Here is a 24,203-nt window from a genome sequence, read left to right on the forward strand (position 1 = left end):
AAAAACCCGTGCATCTGTACTTGCTGAAGTTTTTGCTGCAAAGCCCTTCATATCCAATTAGCTACCACTGAGTTGGAGCCTGACTTGTCTTTTTAACATAAAGATAATGCATTTCAAAACAGCAGTGACAGTTCATTGCACAGTGCACACCATGTCCTACAATCACAGGCTTGCTGAAAATAACACATCTGCTTCTGGAAAGTTGCCAGTCCATTTTTCCTGGACAGCATTAATTTGCTAGCAGCCCCTAACCATGGCACCAGCCTCTGTGGCATCACTGAGAACAAAGAAGCTGACTAAAAGCTGTTCCCCATTCCCATCTGCAGTTTTTGTAGCCAAAGTCATCAGACAAACCTTGACAAAAGGATGATCGAGAAGCTGGCTGGCCGTCCACCTCATCTTTGGGTCACTTTCCAGGCAGTGGCAAAGGAAGTCTTTCCCTTCTGGGCTCACTTTGTCAGGAATAGGAGGTTTATGACCCATCCCCACTTTATACATGATCTGGAAGTTGTGCTCATATTCATGCCAAGGCCTCTGCAATAGGTGACAGCATTGCTAAGTGCAAGCTTTAGTGAGTAACTTGCTACCCACTGGAGCACGTATTTCTGTGCTCCAGGAAATGAAAAACCATCCCAGTCCTTGCAGACATGAGTGTGACAAACTGCTGAGAGCGGGAACAGAATTTGCAGAAAAACTGCTGAGAACTTTTTGCTTTTTATCAGCACATAAAACATCCCTACCTTGCCCGTGACCATCTCTATGACAACACAGCCCAGGCTCCAGATGTCTGCTGCACGTCCATGGCCTTCTCCTTTAGCTCTAGTGATTACTTCTGGAGCCATGTATGCTTTGAAACAACACATATGATGCCATCAGTTCATACAGCAGAAGGAACAGTATACATCAAGTGACTGACTGGGCAGACCAAATGCTTTTTTAAATACTCAATGAATTACTACTCAGGTTTTCTTGCTAAGTTTTGTTATTTGCTGCTTTCTTGTTGACTTGTTTTCAGCACAACTGTCCTTCAGTTTGAAAAGTGATATTGAAAATGCTGTTAGAGTACATGCTTACAGTGACTGCCATTTTCTGAAAATTCATTAAGCAGCTGTTTAGTGAAGAGTACCGTTTCAGTAAGGCTGCAGAGAAAAATACAACCCCAGAAAACACATGCACTATAGCATCTCTATAGTTACAGACAAACATGATTTTAACTCTCACATTATATCATTCACTTATTGTTTTGGCTTCTGGATGTAAACCACAAAACGAGCGAAGGTAAAATCAAGTTTCCCTGAAACACATGGTTTTACTCCAGACTTCTGGCAGAGGTATCTTCCTTTATGGTAACTAGATAAGTACCTGCCTAGCACAAGCTTCCTCACCTGCAGTCCCCAAGGTACTGTTCACTTCTCCAGGCATTGTCTGGGTATTGTTCTTCAGCTTCACTGAGCAACCAAAGTCTCCTAGTTTAATCAGTCCAGATGAGGTAAGAAAGATGTTGGCTCCTAAGAAACATAAGGAAACATGGACACACTTGTTTAAACCAGAACTGAATTGAGGGCTTCTCAATACAGCCTTGGAAGTTGCAATGGATAATACCTGAATTCACATTTAGATCTTTACCTGTGAATTAAGTGTGGAATATGACAGCATTAAAGATGTTCTGGTGGGTTTGTGCTAACATGAAGTGTACTGGAAGTTGACAAGTGTTCAAACAGAAAAAGGAAAAAAAAAAAAAAAGAAAAAAAAAAAAAGAAGCAGTATGGCAGGCAAATTAAACAGCTTTCCATACAAGCTCGTTAAAAGAAATGACTCCTTCAGGAATTCCAGTGCTTCTCCTTGGGAGCATTAAACGCAGAAGAAACTGCTTCCTGGCAGAGGCCATTGCTGTGTCACTCCCACTAGTATCTCTTCAGTTCTTCTGAGTCAAGACATGGTCTCATACTTGTCAATAAAAATAGTGTGGCCAGCAGGACTAGGGAAGGGATCATCCCCCTGTGCTCCACTCTGATGAGGCTGCACCTCAAGTTCTGTGTCCAGCTCTGGGCCTCTCACTGCAAGAAGGACATTGAGGTGCTGGAGCATGTCCAGAGAAGGGCAACAGAGCAGGTGAAGGGTGTGGAGCACAAGTCCTGTGAGGAGAGGCTGAGGGAGCTGGGAGTGCTTAGCCTGGATAAGAGGAGGCTCAGGGGTGACCATTATGGCTCCCTACAGCTACCTGAAAGGAGGGTGTAGCCAGGTAGGGGTCTGCCTCTTCTACCGGGTAACCAGGGACAGGATGAGAGGAAATGGCCTCAAGCTGCACCAGGGGAGGTTCAGGTTGGACATCAGGAGGAATTTCTTCACTGAAAGAGTGGTCAGGCATTGAAACAGGCTGCCCAGGGTAGGGGTGGAGTCACCATCCCTCAAGCGTTCAAGATACAACTGGGCATGGCACTCAGTGCCATGGTTTAGTTGTCTGACATAGTGGTGGTTTGTCCAAGGTGGGACTCCATTTAGGAAGTCTTTTCCAATCTTAATGACCCTATGGTCACAGCTGACTTGCAAAACAGAGTTTAGAGCATTTTATTACTTAAACTACCAAGTGGCTATTCCTGTTGCACTTTACTTCCAGAGTAATTTTTGGAGGAGAACTACCATTAAAATAACTTGCTATACTGGCGGCTTGCACTAGAACAAACTTCTCTAGCATAGTTAAAAATCTCCAAGGGGAATCTGCAAGTGGCTCAAGTCAGTTGTTTGACAGAACAATACAAAATAAACCAAGCGGTTTTGACAACCTGTGGTTTTCTTTCATTCAACATCCTACCAAAATATTCGTTTTGACAGCAACAGAAAATAGGTAGAGCAGAAGGAGCTCCTTATACCAGGCCACATTCTGGACTCTGCAAGTATCACAAGGGAAGCACAAGTAGGTTGCAAGCATCACCTGATAGAAACAGAGCTTCAGCTGTGGTCTTTCTTGAGGAAACATGGATGTAGTATGCACAAAACAAACTGTTCACCCGCTCTAGGAGTAGGCAGACAGTGGGGATTTCACTACACATAGCCTCTTCCCATGTCACACAAAAGTTTCATTCAAAAATGGCTCATCTCAATAGAACCTTCCAAAGTTTCTCACTGTTGTTCCACCTTGAACAGTACAGAAATTCTTGGCTGCTCCTCCTTTGTGTTAGTCTTAGTTAATAGCCTTTTCCCAGTCACTTAGTTGGGCATCCCCAAGATATTCAAAAAAGCTCAAGTCCAAAAAAGGCAGTGCAGGTCAATGATGCCAAAACCCTGCCCATTTCTCAAAGGACTCTGACTACTCTGACAATAGTTGATAACTATTTAGTCCAAGAGGTGTTACATAGAACTGCAACTGATGGGTGAGCAAAATCATTAACAGAAGTAAATTCCAACCTTTACTTACAAGTCCTGAAAGAATTAACGTTCAGGGAATACAACTTGTCTCCACATTGCGTGCAATGGTTTTCCACTTCTGGCATTCAAATGCTTGCACATCCTCCAGAATTCTTTCACTGAAATCTGCAGTTTGCCATCAGTGGGACCTATGTTCAGAGTCACCCTGCAATCACAGGTGTGTGTAGTGGAGTTGGGTAGACCATCCCTCAGCTCCTTGAATGAAAGATCCAGAAAGACACAAAGCAGTCCAAGAAGGCTGCTTGCTGAGACACTAAGTATGGGCACTGCATTAGGAGAGTGACAGCTTCTTCCTTTGAAGTGTCAACTGCTTTCCCAATGTTTTCAGGCAGTTCCTTGTCAGACAGAAAGTAGGTGCACTTAGCCTAAAAAAAAGAGCTTAGGAAAAACAGTCCTCACTAGCAAACACTTTTCCAAGGATGTTCTGGAAACCTGTGTTTCCACTCCTCAAGAAAGCAACATGAGAATGTCACAGAAGTTTCCAACTACTACTGTGGATGGAGCCTGGCAGTGCTGAAGTGCAACAATCTCTCTTCTGATAGAATTTAGGCTACTGGAACAGTTTAGTTCAACACAGTTGAAAATCTTCTTCCAAGGCCTTGCAAACTAGACTTTATACCTTTTAATAAAAACTAACAACAATTTACCCTAAGTATTGCCATGAAAGCTCCTGTGAGCCCCTTTTCCTGAAAGCCCTTGGAACTGTCAAATGGAATAAAGCACTGAACCAAAGTTTCAGCAAGAAGCCAGAGACAGCACTTAGAGACTCATGTTGCAGACACTTTCTGTCAGCTTCCACTGGTACGGTACCACAGGAGCCTGTTTTGTAAACTGCTTGTTCAGAAACCAAGACCAAACTGTAGGAGGAGTCTTTAAAAGCAGTAAATGAAACCTGCACAGATCCAGCAGGACCCATGTAAGAAGAGCAGACAAGAGGTCAGTACTTTGAAGATGCCCGATGCTTTTTTGCCTTTGACAGTTAACACTGCTGGGAATGTAATGAAACTCCTACACATCCGCGTGGTTAATAGGCAAAAAAAAACCAAAGACCTTGAGTAAAATGGCAGAAAGAGACCACCCCATCTGTTCCTTCTCTCCCCTTACACATGCACTGTCTGAAGCACCATCACTGGATGCATTTGTCAGGAAGTTGCCCAGTTGTGCACAGCCCTCCTGCTGTTATACCACAGCTCCTCCTGGGCACGCTGTGAAGAGACACTGTCAAAAGCCACGCTCCTGCTACAGCAGCCAAAACCTAAAAGCATTTAAACTCAAGTTTCTTGCCCTGCCAAGTCAGCCCCATAGTAAGAACAGTGAAAACTGCACTAGCATGATAGTCCAAAGGTTTTGGTGGAAATCCTGTGAGTCCATAGAGCAGTACAAAAAGCCCCACTAAAGGCTGTGCTGTAATTCCAGAAAAAAGAGGCAGCTCAGACATTCCACAGCCAGTGCTTAAGTAATGCAGCAGCCAAATTCATTCAAGAAACAAGCAGGCCAAACTCTACCCTTGGATGAGAAAATCAGCTTCCACATACTCTTTTTTCTCAGTCTCTTAGAGAGCCTGACACATGCTCACAGTCTCCTGTTGCAGTTTTCCAGCTCTTGCTGAATGACATTCCTTCATTTGTGCTCATCAGGAAGACAGGATAGCAGAAGTTTTGAGCTTCACAAGGTTTTGAGCTAACAACAAGGTTATATGAAGACAACAATACAGTAGCAGTTTGATGAAGACTTTTTTGTATAGAGCACCTCATTTGAGGTTTCTGATTTACTAAAGCTGCAGATACAATCCTTTTATTTTCTGTATTCATCCAAGGAGTCTTCAAGAACATGCCCTTCCCTCCTGAAGAGAACCCACCAGGCATGGCCTCATTAAATTGTCTCAATTCAGCACTTCTGAGGTCACACCTTGAGTGCTGTGTCTTGTTTTTAGGCTCTCCAGCACAAGAGAGATGACACACTGGAGCAACCCCAGGACAGTGGCATCAAGATGTTCAGAGGGCTGGTGCACCCAATGTACCTGGAAAGGCTTCACGATGGGTTTGCTCAGCCTGAAGAAGGGATGCCTGAGGGAGCATGTGTGCAGGGGATTTACTGCTGTTTTCAGCTGTGTAACGGGAGGATAACAAGACTGCAGAAAGAGACTTTTCCCTCAAAGGCACGCTGTGAAATGGTCATGCAGCAATGGACACAACAGCAACCTTTGCAGATTCCAGGGAGCTATCGGGAAAAAGCTTTTCACGGTGAGGATAGGTCAGTCATTGGAACAGGGCATCTCCATCCCTGGAGATACACATGTATCTCACCTCAACAATGTCCTGAGCAATCTGATCTGATCTGATTGGAGCTGATACTAAGGCTGGCCCTGTTTTGGACAGAGGGCTCAGAGATGTCCACAGGTTCCCTCCAACATTAAACATTCCATCATCCTGCATCACTGACCAGAACAACTTCTTTACAAAAAAATGAAATAATTCTAACCAAGGAAAGTGGGCTTAGCCACAGGAATTATAATTCAATACCCAGAATAGAAATTAAAAGAGTATCACAAGAGACTATCTCCTGCCACACTTCAGCACCACCTGCTTTTCACAATGATGCAGACTAAGCAAAAGCAGTGCAGCCAAATGTAATAACCAGCCAACACAACCCTCCATCTGCCCTCACCACCACAGGCTGAAAAATGTTTTTGGCAGCTCTATCTTGCTGTGTCTTTTACCCATATAGAGCTGGATGCCATAACAGCATCTCAAAGATGCTGCAAGGTGGCACAAAGGGACACTACTAACCAAAAATCTATTTTTGAGCACAAAGTACTTGCAGACACCAAGTACAGGTGTCTTGCAGGATACAGATAAACAATCATTATAAAAATTGCTTATCTGCTGCTAAAAGAAATAGATCGACAGTGATGTTAAACAAACTGGCCATGAGAGATCTAGTGTGATCTGACAGTGAGATTTTCATAGGAAAGTAGTTTTAACAGTCTGAATGTCATTCTTTCCTATCAGAAAAATAAGAGTACCAAAGAGATAAAATTAAAATTAGTGTTCTTTACTGCTGTTAGCCTGAACACTTAGGGATGCAATGTTAGCATACAGGAAGTCAATGAGCAAAAGACTTCCAAGGCATCAAGTAATCTTTATAAAAATACCCTCTGTGGTCTGTCTTTATATTCTGCCATGGAGCTTCAGGAAGGTCTATACACAGATGTGCCTGCAGTGACCCTCTGTTATTCTCAAGAAACACTCCAACATTTGACATAAGGAACCTGTTGCAACAGAAATGCTCTCAGGTAACACAACATTACAGGTCTGTTAAGCAGCTTTTCTCACTCCATGCGTTTCCCTGAAGAGCAGAAGACCTATTTGGAAACATATCCAGATATCAGCAATGACATTGAGCAGCACAAAAGAAATCCCTGTCAGCCAGCTTTGGATTTTGATCACAACGAGCTTCCAGGAGAGCATAATCCAGCTAAGCAGAACCTGGACAAGGAATGATCAAGAAAAGGGCAAGGAGGGAACTGTGAAAAGCACAAAGGTAAATCCACAACTGGAGAGAAACCTTTGGTGAGGAAGGAGAACCAGAAAAGGTAAGATTGCTGGGGAATGGGAGTGAGGGAAAGTGTTTTCTAGAAAAAAAAAAGCCAAAACTGACTCAAGAGTGGCCTACCTGGTGGAAGGCCTCTGGATCGTAGATAGTTCTTTTCCCAAATGAGAAGCACGAGGCCAAAGGACCAAGAGCAACTGGGAACCTCCTACACTGCTGCGGTGATTCAAAACCCTGTGAGCAAGAGGGACATAGAAACCCAGCATCGTTGGGTTGCACTGCCTTGTCACAAAATGAGCATTCACAGGGCATATTGTGTGCATTGCTTCCCCTACCTTCGCCTAAGTTTCCTGCTATCGGTGAGCCAAATATGCCAGACTAACAAAACCAAGATAACCAGACATGGAGGATGTTGTTGGAAGGCGCAGAAAAAGAAAAATGAACCTGAAATGAGGACTGACACTGGGTATCTTAAATGCCAAGCCCAACCCCCCTTTGGTTACTGTAGTTTCAGTCTGCTAATTACGTACGCAAATGCTGACAGCCAGGCACAAGAAGATAAATGTATGGAAAAAAAAAAAACCACTTGATAAAGGGATTTCCTAAAATCACTTAAATTCTTTTAACAACAGTTTTGTTACTAAGTTTAATCAGCCATTCATCTGAAATTCCAAAACTCTTTGGGAAAACGGAATCACAAGGAAAAGTTCTGATGCACAACTCTAGCACTGTACACTGCCTGTCAGCTCCAGAAAACACCACTTATTTGCACAGACAAGAAGGAAAACAGCATTACATAACTCAGTACATTAGTGCTAAAAATGCAAGGACTAAGAACTGAGTTTAGATAAATCCCCAATAATCTTAACAACCTCTTAAATACTATATAAATCATGGGCAAAATTTATGAGTTTGAAATGACAATTGTGAATGTTTTTTTAAGATCTACACATAAAAGAAAAAGCATGAAACTACCCAACAGCTTGCAAACCGAAAACTTAATAGAAGGCTTCGTACAAATAATAGCTGCATAGATAATGCACACTAAATATGCAAATACATGCCCCCATCCTTCCCCCTGCTCTCATCTACCACACTGAAACAACAACATTACCTTTTTGGTTAACATTACCTTTAATGTCTCGATGAACAATACCATGTTCATGTAGCACATTGATAGCAATCGTGATCTGCTTTGAGTACAGCCTAATGACATGCTCCTGAAGGCCCAGTTTTGATACCTCCTCCAGAGTGCCCTCATCACAGTACTCCATAAAGATGTACATTTCTTCCTGTTTTGGGAAGCAAACCAGATTTCATTTGGTATATTTTTTTATATTTTAAACACTGAATTAATATATAGTTTTCCCTACATCCTTCATTGTTAATTAAATAAATAATGAAACTATAACTTACCATGAAATATCTAATATTCTATTGCACAGCTATGGAAACTCTCTGCTACTTGCCTATCTGCATCATTTGTACATAACTGATACTACTTGGTGGTATAAAAATACAGTGCTTTGGCATCAAGCAAATGACAGACACTTTGGAAACCTTACAGGTGTATTACACAGAAATTTATAGAGATTCTTTCTTTATTTAGAGAAGGGGGGGAAAAAGGGCACAAAATGACGTTTTATCCCTTCTCTCTGTCTCAGTTCCTGCAGTATCATGTGTCGACTGCTTGAAATGGGCAAGTTTTTTGTTCTTTGCTGTGGCTTGAACAAGCATGCCGACTCTAACTCACTTTAAGGAAAAAATCAGGTTTCTGCTCCCACTCCGTCTCCAAGCCACGCTGATTTCAGACAGACTGAATTAATATAAAAAGATGGCAAAGACACCAAAGACACTTAGAATCTAGTCCAAGAAACCAATGAGCCAGTGGCACAGACACCCAAATTTGTGTCCCAAATAGAGAACTGCAGAAAGCAGCCTATGTCCCCTTCTAAATCAGCAATTGGTCACCAAAACAACTTTTTCCATATTGAGCAAACCAGTCAAATCCAAGCAGCATTTTCCAGCAAGACATGAGGACTTGAGACTCACAAGTGGGAAGAGCATGTGGAAAGCAGAGAGTAACAAAAAGCTGGGTATCCCAGCACACAACACTGGAATCCAACTCCATAGAAAAATACACTTCATTAGTTCTGCTGCTCAAGCACGAAAACTTGCTTTTTGCTTCTGAAGAGATGCTAGCCAAATTCCAATACTTGTCTGGAATCAAGATTTAAACGCCAGCAAAGATTTTTCCAGGAATCAACATGATACAATACAAGTACAACCTTTGCTGCTCACAGGGACAGGTTTTAGCCTGCCTAGTCTTTATCTACATACAGGAGCTACCATACCATATATGATAAAACTTGCTTTTAGACCAGTTCAACAGAGTAGCAGCATAGAATAGTTCCAGAATTACTCACTCTATTCACTTATTTTAAGCCTCCTCTGTTTATGTACCAGTTCCAAAAAGTCTCTCCTAACTATGTTTCAGAGACCTCAATATCCTGAGGAAAAAAGACACTGCTATTCACAGAGATAACCAGACAAGATTAACCAGAATATTCTCATGTAAAAACCTTCAATAATGCAAAGCTTCTTAAAATTTTCTCTCTGCCTTATAAAAAAAGCCCCAATAATTTATGTTTTCTTACCCTGTGGAGCTCCACACCAAAATAACGAACCAGATTAGGGTGTTTGATGCCTTCAAAAATCTTCAGTTCATCAGCTGTTTCTTTGATGGTTTTGTGATCATTAGGTTGAAATCTTATCTGCAAGAAAGATTTGTCATTGTTTTGATGCTATTTTAAATTAATAAGGAACAAAATAAGCAAATAACCCATCCTAAACTCAAACACAACAAAAAGCTTTTGCTGTTGTTGTTGTTAAATACCGTATCACACAAAAAGCCCCAAATTACCCCTCTCCATCCCCAAACAGAAACAAATAAAGCACACTAAGCTATTTCTGGAAAATTACCTACAACTATGATGACTTAGAAACTTTATAAGAGCAAAATGATGTTACTTAAATGTGTCAATACACTCATGTACACATATATATCTCTTCTGTGCTTGCCTTCTAGCTTAAGCTACAAACACAGTACAAGAGAATCTGAAAACAATGTCAGAGAGAGCTATCACTCAAAGATTTTTTTGCCAGGTACTTCATCACCAGAGTCTAAGTGATCTCTTTGAGGGGTTTATCCACTGAGAAGAAGGCAGCTGCAAGGAAAAAGTGTGGTATGAAACAAATACAATCAAAGGTTTTGATGAAAGAAACAAGTTTTCATTACTTCTCCTACAATATGCTGTGATGGACTGTTCAGTGAGGGAAAACATTATCAGGTGTTCTGAAAAACTGATTTAAAGCTTCTAACCATGTAAAGATAAGCAAGATGAATAGCAAGTTATGGAAGATGCTACTTTTACCATATTGTTAGAAAACAGAAGCCTCATTAATTGAGTGCAGGACAACTGCTAAAGAAATAAATGCACATAATTGCACTGAAGGAAATATTGCCCTCAGTTGCTAGGATGTTTTGTTACATTCTGTGTAACAATTCCAGGATACAGTTTGTACTCAAGCAGTGGTATAATTAAACACATGAAGATTACAAAAAGGTGACAAATGATACTCAAGTATTTTACCTATTCCCTAATGCACAGATGCAATACTATGTATTTGTAGTAAAGCTTGTCCACTATAATCTGAAGTCATTTTAATGACACTGTGGATGAGATAATACAACCTGGGGCAGGGAAATGCAGTGCTCTTAACCAGTTAAAAAAAAATCAATAAATCTAACTTCCCCCAAGTTATTCTTAAAGAAATCCAGAAAAGCCTTTTATTTGGAAGTTGCAAACAGTTTTCATTCAAGCCTAGTGAAGCAAACATCTCTGAAACAAGATCTATTTATGAGCTTACTTCAGCTTCTGCTAAAGAGCACACACGTGCTGATCTGTAAACAGGATCTGCACCTAGAAAGCAACTTTGAATTACAGAAACAGAGTGCAGCTGATGGGGGAGGGGAGGAGAAATGTTATTTGATCAGGAGAAAAAAACATAACAGCAACAGAATCTCAAGCGTTGGTATTAGGCAGTGACTGAGTACAGTACAAGAAGTTAAGCACAAGCCCAGTCTTGCTTTTCTACTCCTTGGAGGTCACATACATATTGTGTGTCTCTGTGTGTGTGTGTGTGTGTGTGTGTAAGAACTGGCTCATAAAATGTAACTGCTGCAACATCCAATGGCTGTCACAGTAACTGCTGTGAACACTTACTGTTTGCAGTTGTCTAAAGATGTGGAAATGCATTAAAACTAAACAATAATTTAAAAGAAAAACAACCACAAGGTGTTGTAGAGGAAACAGATCTCTACGCCTACACAGCTTTACTTACTTCTATCCTGAAAACTAGATTTTCTGTACCCACCAAGTTAGTCAGCAGTTTTGTGACTCAACCTAGCTCACACTATGGGAGAAGCTAAAAAACATCTGATGTCACACTTCCTATCTTTTGCTCTAAGGAATGAAGAAAAAAGTAATAAAATATGAGAGGAAAAGTGCAAAGTAAAATATAAATTTGTGTACAGTCTTCACTAATCTTTCAAAATTATTTAAAATCTCTTAATGGAAGTTCACATATATTAAGTATTCATTTAAATTCACAATCATCCTATCAGATCAGTAAAAAAAAATTATCTGTTTTACACACATTTAAATTGAAAGTTATAAACTGAAAAACTTGAGGAAAAAGTGCTAAAAGCAGCTGTGGCTACATGAAGAAACAATTTTTCTTCCCATCCTTTCCCCGTTAGCTAACAGCAGTGTGCAGAAACCCTCAATGCCTCCTATGTGACCCACATTTCGTTTAGGAAAAAAACAAGGGCAGCAGAGATTCTTGTATTCACAGTACTCACTTCCTTCATAGCCATCAGCTCTCCAGTGTCAACACTGATACAAGTATAGACCTTCCCATACTGGCCTTCACCTGCGAAGTCAGGGTAAGGAAAATTCAGTACATTGCCTTCAACAAGCAACGGGTACATCAACTGCAATGAGGAAACATCACTGCTTTTTATCTTTCTTTTAATTTACAACTCCAAGTAGCTTTTAACTATAACAATACCACATTCATAGCCCTGAATTCAAGCTGAATGAAAGTAAAAAGAAAGAAAACCTGAAAGAAAATTCCTCATGAAGAAATATTTTCCCCTAAAATCCCAAACCAGAGAGTAAAATATGATCATACAGGGGAAACAATAAGATTGGTGAATTAAATCCCAGATTCCCAACTAATTCCCATTTATATTTTTGGTTCTTCCAAATGTAGAACTTGAACATTTTATAGGTTTAAACACATGCAGGTTACACAAGACCATATCTAAGTAATAGTCCTAACCAAGTCCTTCTCCTTGTTTCCTGTTATTTGACCAATGAAAATGGCAGTGACCTTCTACATTAAGAAAATCCTAGCCACAACAGTATTTTGTATTTTAACATTTTGATTTCAATAAAGCTGACAATACCTATGCAGAGAGCAAAGATTTTTAAACACAGTCTTTGATTTCCTTAAAAAATATGAGGTTTGGTATTTTAGCTAGATAAATGAAAGTATAAAGAACATACCAATTTTGTTTCCTCTCTGCCACTTGAAAGTCACTTTTCTCAAACCAACATGCATGACATTATCATAAGATTTCGGTGTGTCACAAACTTGGCCAATGATGTTCTTCCTTCTCATCTCTCTGTATCTCCTTTCTTCAAACAACTGAACAGACTTTTGAACAGCTTCCATCGGGGCTTGCTTGGAAGCAGTGTCTAAAAAGAGTGATGAACAATTTCCTTGATTGAGAAATATTCACTGTTATATTTTGTTATCTTTTGATATCACATGAAATACCCAGAGTTAAAAGAACACTATTTTGTCAGTCTAATTAAGATGTAGGAAAAGAACAAGACATTTTAACAATCGCATATGAAACTACCACTTATGAATCACATACGAAACTACGGTAAAATGAGAACAATTGTACTTTCCTAATCATCTCTTACTTGATTCAAAGAAATCACATTCATGAAACACAACACACTTGTTTGTATTTGACCTGTAACTAACCTCTGATAGGGGAAATATGTTAGGGTCGTAAAAGCACTAAGGAAAGAAGGACATCTGTTATTTCAAAGACACTCCAGATCTCAAGTTTTATCATGAAACAGCATCCTAGTGAGTGAGACCAAAGAGATCTCAGGGCACTGTTAGTTCATCCCCTCCTAGTAAAGCAAAAAAATTATACATCTGTCACTGCTGACACCTGTAGCCTAATCTGTTCCTGGCAGTCTCCAGCTTCATTCTTCGTTTTCAGTTTAAACAAACCGAAATTCATTCAGTATTTATGTTCTGACTTCTAGATTTCAGAATAAAAACTTGTAATTCTTCCTGTGTTCTGTGTAACACACATAAGGAGACCAGTTTCCAACGTAACAGAAACATTTTTCTCATGTTTATGTTTGCCACAATATATGCAAATAAGCTTCACATATCGATCCATACAGTACAGGAGTGTCTGAAGTGATCAACTTACTTTCAGTTTCATGAAAATCACTAGTAAGACAGAGAGGAAGGGGCCCCACAATAGCCTTAAATTTAGGAGACAGTGTGGGATCCCACATTATTAGACACCTAAAATCAGAAAATCCCACACTGGGGAGAGATCTTGGGAACTGAGGAAGTGCTTCCTACTGTCATAATTAGGCACTGAATAGGGACAGCAAACTTCTGCAATTTATATACGGTAATAAATGAACTCAATTTTGTAGAACACTGGTAGTACCTTTCAGAAACTGGAAATAATTAACTTTTAGAAAGTTTAATTACTCCTACCTCAAAAAGTACATCTTGTGACTCTGTCAGCAATATCCCATACCTGAAATCGGGGGTTTTTTCTTCCTCCTTCCTATGTATAAAGCTGTGAAAACCTCTTCACAATCCACAATAAAATCAGTACAGCACTGGTCTAACAGACATTACATTACAGTGATTCCTAAACACCTACCTTTGGTCTGGTTGATCAATGTTCTGAGCTCCCAACTCCGCCGGGATGAACCACTGGAATCTCCTTTTGGATACAATGGCTCTAGAGAAATAACAGTGTGAGCACAAAAGTAGCTTTATCTCATATTAAAGATTATGCCACTATTTTCAGCAGAAGCTGAAAATTAGTCCTACATATAGGACTAATAACCCTCCATGTATAGCAACATATGCTCTTGAAATCAAAACTGACTTCTCTTCAGAAAACAAATTATAACATAGAATTTCATTTGTATAGAAACAGAGATCTACTTCCTGAATTTAGGGAAGCACTTCAAGCCAGGGCACTCAGAATCAAATATGCAAGATATCTGTAGGAAAACTATTTTCTAAGGTTCCTTAGAATAAGATTTGTATTCATTCCAACCTAAGCCACCTTCCTTTTCATACATATATATACCAAAAAAATGGAATAAGCATGAGGCAGACAGTATTTTCAACATTTGCTTAAAAACTAGCAAAGATGAAAAAAATCTCCCACACCTTTTAATATAAATTTTTAAGGCATTTCTCTCTATGAAATCCAGTGTGGATGACCACAGTATCAACTCTATTTTGCTTCAGATTTTGTACTTCCTTTCAATTTGCACAATCAATCCTTCAATGTACTTGTTGCAATAAATACCACATATACAGGGACTGGGGAAACCTGACAGAGAAGCCCTGATCAGGACGTCAAGTCACACATCCTGCCCTTCTTCCAGGAGTCAAACAGCAAGTATTTGTAATACGCATACTGCAGGGATAAAGAACTGGACAGAAAACACTTCACTGTCCTGATGGATCCAGTTCATACCTCATTAACAGTGTTCTGAAATTTACTATCAAATGGGATATATAATTCAGAAATCATATTACTAATTTCATTTGGAACACTGGAACTCAGTAAAGCACCAAGAAATCCCTTCAGATGCAATTCAGAAACAATATGAATGGCAAGAGAATAATGGATTTATCTGAGAACAGAAGGACTTCTTCTGACCATATAAGCCTACAAGTTAAAAATTTGAGATTTCTGAATGCTACGAGGTGAAAAAAATTTTGGAAAGGGTAAGAGCTGGGAACAGAGAGAAATATATTAATGACATAAAGCATCTGCACATCCAGGTCACAATTTGTTACTGTGACAATCACCTTCTCGCTCTTCAGTGGGGCTGGAGTGACGACTAAGGGATCTGAACTGCAACTCAGCTGCTATTGAAGCAAGTCGATCATTTTCAGGGACACTGGAACCCCTGTTAAAAGAGCCATCATACTAATTACCATGTCATTAGTGTTTATTTAGTGCAATACTAATTTAACTGCAGTTTTTAAGAGACAGAACCTCTGAAGCCTACGATATGAAAGCAACATGAAAGAAAAATTGAGGCAGAAAGGTAAACAGAAAACCCTCTCTATGCTTTTTCCCTCAAATGAAGAGTTTTTAGATTATTTTAGTTATGCTGATCAGTGAAAAAGCTCTAAGCTTCCAAAGCATAAACTACTTCAAACTGTTTATTGCCTGTAGCAACAGAATCCATTTTCGTGACTTGTAACCTACTACTAAGAACAGCTGCTGCAGGATGCAGCTTGTGCCAGGGTTGGATATACAGTCAGAAGTGATTCAGCTGGGTGATAATGTGAGCCACATCATCAGATGAAATGTAGTAACTGATTCATATGTGCCTAGTGCACTGCAAATACAGTCATAGTCCATAGTCATTAAGTCAGAACCAACAGAAAGAAACATAAGCTGGTTGACAGCAAGGACAAGGATAGCAGCCTGATCACTTAGAGGCCCCAGTTCTTCCAGACAGCACAGATGCCTCAGAGTAAGAGCCAGATGAACAAGAAGGCTGAACAGAAAGGAAAAGAATATTAAGAGAAACAAGACTTAAATTCTTAGGTCTTCAGCCATCTTCCTCCAACCCCAGACAATTAGTTCCCTCATTTTAGAGCCGTAAATTCTTTGCGGAAGTCCTTCTACCCTCTTGGAAAAGGTTCCCTTTCAATTTTTAAAGTTTGATGGGGAAGAATTGTGACTGCTGTCTCCTTAAACATAATATGTTAGAGGTATGAGCTAAATGTTACTAAAAAGTGGGCAACATTGTCAAATCCTTCACTGAAAGCTAACAACTACAAAAAGATGAAAGACACTTTGCATAACAAGGTCCACACACACCTATGAGAGGACTACCAGTCTTGTATCTGAGTATTACCTAAAAATTGTTTTAAAAAACCCCCAAAATAACAGAAAAACACCACTAAAACCTTGAGCACAGAAGTCAAAACCACAGACAACCTACTCCCATGCAAATGTTCTCCATACAATGTTTGCTTTGCACTTCCCTCTTCTGCCCAACCAGATTTTATAAGTTTGAGCAGGAACTGAAACTAAACTAGTGAAAATCCTCATTATTCTTCAGGAAGTTGAGGTTTTAATGAGCAAGAAGGCTAAGGTGGTTCTCAGCATATACACAGCAATGATTCCTGATGCACGAAATGCTTGAAAACAAGCAAAGCTACATCACCTCTAAAATGAAGCAGCAGCTGAACAAGCCTAAGCACCACAGCTTCAAATGCAGGTGCCTAAACCCCATTTCAGGCCCATCTTAGGCACCCACACCTTTGATTCATCCAGAAAGTCTGTATGCATATTATTAGGCAAAAAATTATAGTAAAGAGAAGAATGCTAGATAATTTTTTGGCTCCAGCCCTGGATAAATAACAAAATGATGACTAATAACCACAGTTAGCTCAAAAATTAATCATCTATAAAGATTACAAACATAAACCTAGCATAAATGCATAAATACCAGAAAGCTCAACGAAAACAACCAGGTATTAGTGCTTTGGATTTTAATTTCTAGTTTAGTCGGTTTTTTTTCCTTTTGATTGTTGTTTTTCAAAAAGTTCACTAGAACTATGGTGGCATTTGTGCACTATGCACTGCCTAGTACAATTGATTTACCAAGTTCCTACATTCAACTTTTCATGGATATTTAATGCTTATAATCATGTCTTAAATATCTAAAGAGTTTCTGGAAAGCGTCCAAAGCTTCTGTCTTTGTGCTGTTCCGGCACTGGACTCCACACTTTGCCAAACCACAAAACATTTCTTTGATCCAAAAGATTCCATTTCTCTTTTGGAGCACAAAGAAAGGAAATTCATAATTAAGACCGCAATGCTTCAAAGTTTGCAACTTTCTTTTAACTACACTAAAACAAAAATAAATTGTAGAAATATATTACATTGTAGTATTTTGCCTTCCTCAATAAAAAAACCCAGCAGCCTTCAGAACTGTCTCTTCTTTCGTAAGTTTTTTCTTCAAATTCTCCTAGCTCACACAGGGTATTAAACACTATCTAAAAATCCAGACAGTGCATTAAAAAAAACAAGATCATGGGATATTTTATGACCAACCATCAGAAAAACGGTTTCAGAAAAAAAGCTGAGATCTCTAAGAAAAACACAAGTCTTTGAAAAACACTAATTATCCATCCCACTGTCAGCTTATAAAGCTGCCAGAACCTCTTAGTGAAAATTTTCTAGCATGTTACTTACTTGAAAGGGTGTTGCAATGCTTCAGACTACTACCTACTCTGTCTTTTTCATGAGGGGGCTTAAAACAGAAGCATAAAGGATAAATAATGCCTATGTTTGAATGACAAGAATTTCAAGATGTATTTTCAACCAAAAAAAGGCCTAGATTCATAAGCCATACATCTGAAGGCTACTGTAAAAGGTGCAAGTCACATCTTGCAATAAAAATAAAAATCTTGCAGAAAAGACTGTGTATAAAAAGTGGCAATTTACTTCCCTCTTAACATCTTAATGCATGCTTGTGCCATGCATCCAGTAACAAATCAAACTACGATGGTCTGCTGGCTCACAACCAAAAATTATTTACTACAAAACAATTTATAATCAAGCTATATCCAAGTTTGCTTTGGTCACCATCAATCTATTGTTTTTTCGCCACCTCTTTTTTTCTCTACCAGCTTTGTGATGTAGTCAGATATGTGTATCCATTCATATGAACTTCTATCTCAAAGAACTCTCAGTACTCTGCAGTAGAAATTCAAAAAGCTATCTTTAAACCCTGAGATAACACCACTGTGTTAAGAGCAGGCTTTTCACAGTCGGGGTGCAGGGGAAAAAAAAGTAAAATAAAGTTGGGAGATATGACCACATGTCAGTGGTCTGAGTTGTAATATGAGAAGAAGAAATGCCAATAGTCTGAAACTGTAACAGCCAAATGAAACATCAAAAAACAAGAAAGATACTAACATAGATCTGTCAAAAAAAAGTCACTTGTGATGATACAGAAGCCGTTTCTGTTACATATCCTGATACAAGAATAGTTTCTTTCATATCAAGTTTATCCTGCACCACCCTCTGAAGCCAAAGGTGTGGCAAGAAATGATCAAAAAAAAAATCCTCATGTGTTTAATTTTGCATTTGCCACTATACAGTATTTCAAAATACTTATGACAGACTATAACAATACCAAAACTGTTAGTTAATATGAAAAAGAAATGAAAATCCTTGTCCTTAATTGTATCTTGCAGTTATCTTAGTGGAAGTGATTCCATGATTCTAAGTGTTAGTTATCAGTACTAATTATTTACTAAAGTTATACCAATGAGCTGTCACATGGACATTTTACTGAGCAAATCTGTAATCCACATCAGAACTGCATGCTTTAAATACACACGTTTAGGCTTTTTGAATCTGAAAGTGGTCTCATCATCGATTTCTAAGACACGTGATTTTGCTCAAGTGGAACATGAATGAAGGAGCCAGTGGAAGACACGATGGAGGGAAGAGCGTGGTGCGAACGATCTATTAGGATGTATGTGGGAACAGTTATGTGGGTGATGTAGGGAGGATGAGCCTGCTACGTCACGGAGCGCAGCTACCTGGTCTCATTTGCACTGCTGAGAGGTTTGGGCTGGGCTGAGTCGCTCCCGACGGGAGCGGGGCGACTCACAGCAACACTGCCATGGCTCCGCGCATCGCAAGGGACGCTCCGCGTGCTGTGGCAAGAAGAAAAACTTCAGGAAACAGTTAAAAAAAAAAAAAGTATGGAGTTGAAAGTTTGTTTTAGAAACAAATATTGACGTGTGTATAATGATGCCGGATTTTAGAAGTTTTTCAGTTACATAAAGATTTTTATGTAGAATAACTGGGTCTCAGAAACTTTGTGGCTGCCAATGTATACAATAATAATAATCCTCAAAACAAAAATCTTCTAATCTTTAGAATACTACTAGTTTCTGCCAAAACTAAGTGGCTTCTGAAAAAAAAGTCAATTGTAGAGTTTTTCACTGTCATCATATTCTTGGAAAATAGGGCCCTCTGTGTAAAATTATGCATGGCAATGTTTATTTCAAATTCTTCTTTAACTGTTTTTGCAATAATTCCCATGTCAACTCTTTCAAAGGCAGGAGAAAGATCCACTGTTTAACCTATTCACAGTAGGTTGGTAATGATGCAGAAATGCCACCATATCTCAAAATGCTACATTTTTACGTTCCATGTATGTAAATTCCAAAAAGCACTGCCACAGGAACTTAGGGAGGCATTCAAAGTGTGGAAGAAAATAAAAGTCTTGTTAATGAGCAGTTTTCACTGAATTAAAGCTTTTTACATTGAAACACTCATTTCAGGAACCCCCACAAAGGGGTTAAGAATGACATCAAAGTGAGAACCCATGCACCAACAGAAAGGGGGGCGGCCAAGCAGCAAGAGAAGAAAATTTGTATTGTCCTTAAAAGCACATCAATAAATTCTGGATCACATACATGCTAATTTTTTCTACCTGCTTTGCCCTCAAAGGGAAAGAAAAGGCGTCCCACTTACTGACACTCAGCATAGCCAAGAGAGGAAAAAACAGCTTAAAATGCTGTACTAATGCTCAATACCTGAAGCCTTCAGGCGTGGGGATGATGAGATGAGGATTTGGTGGATCACTATGGCACCGAGGCACTTTTACAGGACGGGGACTGTTTCGATGAACAGCTGCAAACATTAAAACAGATCACATTTACTCAGACGTCAGAAAAACTCTCTTAAGGGCCATTTCAAGACACAAAATTAAAACAAATTCCTATTTACAGAGTTAAGTGTGAGGTGGCATGTATTTTTTATCCTTTAATAAAAATACATATTATTCCAACTTTAAATAAATCAATTGTATGTATTAATACCGTTCATATTTTTGTATTACTTAACTCATCTGTAAAATAATGAAAATTTTCCAGATAGTCAAAAACTAGCAATTAGAAAATGTGCACATATTTCATAAAAACTTCATTATTTCTACTTCTCAAATTATTCTCATTGCAAAATAAATATTAACCAAATAATAATTAGCAAACCAAAGAGCAATATTATGTTCCTTTCCATAAGAATTAAGCTTTCTCAGACAATAACAGAAAGCAAATTAAGTTGTGGAAAAAACCCACATATGACAGTTTTATCCAAACTAATGCCCCCATGACAGTCTGCCCCAAGGAAGTGGGGGGACAAATGGAGAGGACAAAACCCAAATGGGTAGTCACTATCTTTATGCCTAACTAATTCAGTGCCTCCAAGAGTAGTTTTCAACATCTGCCCCCAACTCCTCCTTAAATACTAAGAAAAATACTGTGGCAGTCACATCTCAAGACAGCTGGTTGCCCACCAAAACAAAAGTCAGTACTTTCTGCCAGGCTAGGTTCCTCTCAGTAGCTGTTTCTGCCTTGTTTGCACTACTAGGGCAAGCAAAAGATGGCAGGGCCAGATGTTGATTGTCCTCCTGTAACTGGCAAATACACTAGCAGGAGACCCAGAAGGCAGCTCCTGCCCCACCCAGGCAGACATCAGCTGTTTCACAAAGCAAAAAGACAGGCTAAAACACCAGCAGATACACAGCTATGTGTCTAGAGGCAGCAGCATGAGCACAATTCTCAGCTTAAGGAAAAGGAGTAAAGACCACAGTGAGTTTAAGTCCTTCAAAGTGGTACACAAATGTAACTAGGAAGTCTTCTTTTTCTTGTGATCAGGAGACAGGAGTGGGTATCTGCAGTATCTGCAGCCAGATACAGTCTATGTTAAATTTCACATGTATTAAAGTTTCAGACTGCCATTGAAGTCTGCACCACTTATCTGTGTCACCTCCTCCCCACGCCTCTGAGACAAAAGCTGACAAGCAATTTAGTTTGTGTGATCTGCAGTGTCTGCAACAGCATTTATAAGAGTTTCAATAATTTGTCATGCTGGTGATTCACCTAAAACAGGCCGCCCTCTCAACAGCAGTACTGAAAGTGAATGTACAGGTTTTAAATCACTGTACAGAATTTAACTAAATTTGATTTTAGACTATGTTTCTTTGACTAACTTTCACTGCAAAAGGTTTGTCAGCTATAAGATTTTCTCATCAAAATGATATCAAAACAAGCTTTCCTGAAAAACCGGAAAACCTCCTCTACTGGGGGCAGATTACCCTCCCCTCATGTCTTCTACCATCAAGCCCACCCAAGATGTGGGCATCAGGAGAAAGAGAAAAAAGATGACAAAGTATTTTGAAAAGTAAACGAGTCAATGGAGTTGAGATGAGGAAGACAGAAACACTGCTGAGAAAGAAATGAGTAAAAGGCACACACAGGAGACAAAACATTATTTTCTCAAGATGCATCATCAAATATGTTGTTTCACTCTAATGATATCAGCATTTATATCTATAAAGATGTATTTTACATTATGCCATATTTTATAGCAGAGAACTGTTTTGCACAGCTCCCATGTATAACTCATGTGTACTTGATAATATAAAGTCCACTAGAAGCAAAAACATCTGCAGTGCCAAAGCGTAAATAACTGCAGCGCCACAATGAAAGTTTGGGAGAAGGAGCTGTAAGTGCCTTCTTAGAGTTAAAATCACTTCTTTACCCAAGCTTTAAACAACACAGCCCTTTCCTGTAAGATTTGCAGGACTTCACAGGAAGGATAAAATGAGAGGAAAGAATCCGTAAAGCTTTGAAATTTCTTGGGTAAAACTACCACATATTTACACCTTATCAGGGAATAATGGTTTCACATCAGCAATCACAAATAGATTGAAAATACTTTTATTGGTATTTCGCACATTTTAAAAGCACTTTACAATCAAAATTCTGTAACAGCAGCAGCAAAGCTCCTGTAGAACAAATGCCGGTAACTTCTGCCTTACCAAGGTACAAACCTGTAACAGGACTGTGAGGTTTTCCAATAACATGGCCAATGCACTCATTCATCAGAGCTTGTAAACTCTAGGAAAGAAAAACATAAAAAGCTGTGATGTTATGTTACAAGAAGGTTGATGGTCATATGACAAAGCTCACAGTAACAAAATTACATTGTTCAAGTTTGTAATCTGTCAGATAAACACCCTTCTATTCTACCCATTCTATTAAACTTCTGAATCCACATTAGCATTTTGACTTAACCGATTTTTTTAAAGCTAGAAGTCTTAGCTTTGTCTTGCCTTTTGTCCTTGTCCAAATTGCATAACTGTAAGAACTGAACAGTAGCATATCATAAAGAACATTTCAAAATATAAAGGTATTGGAACTTAATGTTCATTGTTAATATAATTTAAATCACATTTCCTGAAAAAAGCTGTAACAACATTTTCTGCTCTCCCTCTCCTCATCCAAGAAGAAAACTAAAAAAATTGAGTGAGAATATGGTGGCCTGAATCTCAAGATGAAATTCTGTTACAACAAAAAATATTAAGCCCTGCATATTAAAAGAAATGCACTTTCCTTATCTACCCTCTTTTGAAGCTATCAAAACTTTCATGAAAGGGATTTTAAAAGTTAAAATCACTGAACTGGGCCTCAGACAATCTGAGACAAATTATTAGGTGTACTATTCAATGGGTATGTAATCCTGAATAAGCTGTTAAATCTTCCTGTGGTTCATTTTACATGTCAGAACACCAGGAATATAATGCATCTTCACAAAGTAGTATAATTATGTTGTTTGGTAAAGCTGCTATGAAGGTCACTTCTATTTGCCATTTTACTCAGTGTAACCAAAATTTTTTCCAGAAATTCAAAAACTTAGTGAAGACCAGGAACTTCAAGGACTAAGAAAAAACATAATCATAAAACTAAAGAAGCATTGAGCTTGAGACTGGCATATTTTACCGATGCAGACTGAGCTAGAATTTCATCTTGAAATGCAGAGGTCTAAATACAGACCATCATTCTTCCATGACATGGTGTAGTATCTGAGAGATCAGGATTGATATTGCCATTTCTAGGTAAAATACTGTGACCAGTGCTATACAGATTAATCAAAGTGGCTTCAAGTGATGATCTCCAAAACTGAAATCCAATTTAAGAAAGAAAAAACAGTTCAAAAATGCAGTTAAGGTTTTGGGCTTCCCCCTTTTTTTCCCCCTTAGTTGCTCAAAGTCTGTTTCAGAAACTGTGTCAAAGCAGAAGAATTTAAGGGGCTACTTCCTAAAGCTAAAGTATCAGTGTATTCCAAATAACAGTTTAACTCTGTCATTAAGGCAGACAACCCTTTCCCAGCAACACAAACTAACAAGACTAGCACATAATTTACTAGAGAGCTCCTGATAAAAATACATGTGAAAAAAGTCTAAGCCATGTATTTTCTGGATTATGCAAGAATAATGTGGTTGGCATTTCATAACACATCTTGAAATAAGTAAAAATCAAGAGGTGCTAACACTCACATTCTGCTATTTTGTGGCCACTGTGCTTTCACTTCTCTGTAGTATTGCACCAAGATGAGAAATAAATTCTCAGAACAGGAAAAGGAGGAAAGTAGAGCAGACAAAAAGCCAGCTCTAGTCTACTGGTATTTTTTTCATAATAAAAACAAAAGAAAGATGTTCTAAAGTCTGTTTCATGTTGGAACTACTTGAAAATTAAAAAATCTTTAAATGACAGGGATTTTGTATTCATATCCATAGATGAACTTTGAGTGTTAGTTAAGCCTCAGAAACTTAAATTTAGAAATTGATTATCACAACTATAAATCTCTGTAGAAAGCTGCTGTCAACTTTTCAAGACCCAAGATAAGGTGGCCTCCCAAGACAGTACTAGCAATTGTCAGCAAACTGAAACCATTACTGGCAATGGTCACA

At 38.8% G+C, this 24,203-nt stretch overlaps 1 protein-coding gene across 9 annotated transcripts in view; it reads right to left on the reverse strand.

The window, feature by feature from the left end:
* Positions 1–24,203, reverse strand: part of MAP3K4 (mitogen-activated protein kinase kinase kinase 4) — an 83,329-nt gene that overhangs the window by 1,127 nt on the left and 57,999 nt on the right. For 5 of the 9 annotated variants that reach the window (XM_038130366.1, XM_038130361.1, XM_038130362.1 and 2 more), the window contains 12 exons: positions 22,272–22,350; positions 19,984–20,080; positions 18,979–19,095; positions 15,211–15,311; positions 14,039–14,119; positions 12,612–12,803; positions 11,903–11,973; positions 9,636–9,752; positions 8,111–8,270; positions 1,386–1,508; positions 741–847; positions 355–534 (listed from right to left, as the gene is read on the reverse strand). In XM_038130366.1, coding sequence (XP_037986294.1) covers positions 355–534; positions 741–847; positions 1,386–1,508; positions 8,111–8,270; positions 9,636–9,752; positions 11,903–11,973; positions 12,612–12,803; positions 14,039–14,119; positions 15,211–15,311; positions 18,979–19,095; positions 19,984–20,080; positions 22,272–22,350 — 1,425 coding nt within the window. Of the gene's footprint in view, positions 1–354; positions 535–740; positions 848–1,385; positions 1,509–7,101; positions 7,213–8,110; positions 8,271–9,635; positions 9,753–11,902; positions 11,974–12,611; positions 12,804–14,038; positions 14,120–15,210; positions 15,312–18,978; positions 19,096–19,983; positions 20,081–22,271; positions 22,351–24,203 lie in introns of those variants that run through there. The other 4 variants (XR_005256165.1, XM_038130360.1, XM_038130365.1 and 1 more) reach the window with 4 other exon arrangements.

Source organism: Motacilla alba, chromosome 3 (assembly GCF_015832195.1).
Source record: "Motacilla alba alba isolate MOTALB_02 chromosome 3, Motacilla_alba_V1.0_pri, whole genome shotgun sequence".
In the NCBI taxonomy this organism is placed as follows: Eukaryota; Metazoa; Chordata; class Aves; order Passeriformes; family Motacillidae; genus Motacilla; species Motacilla alba.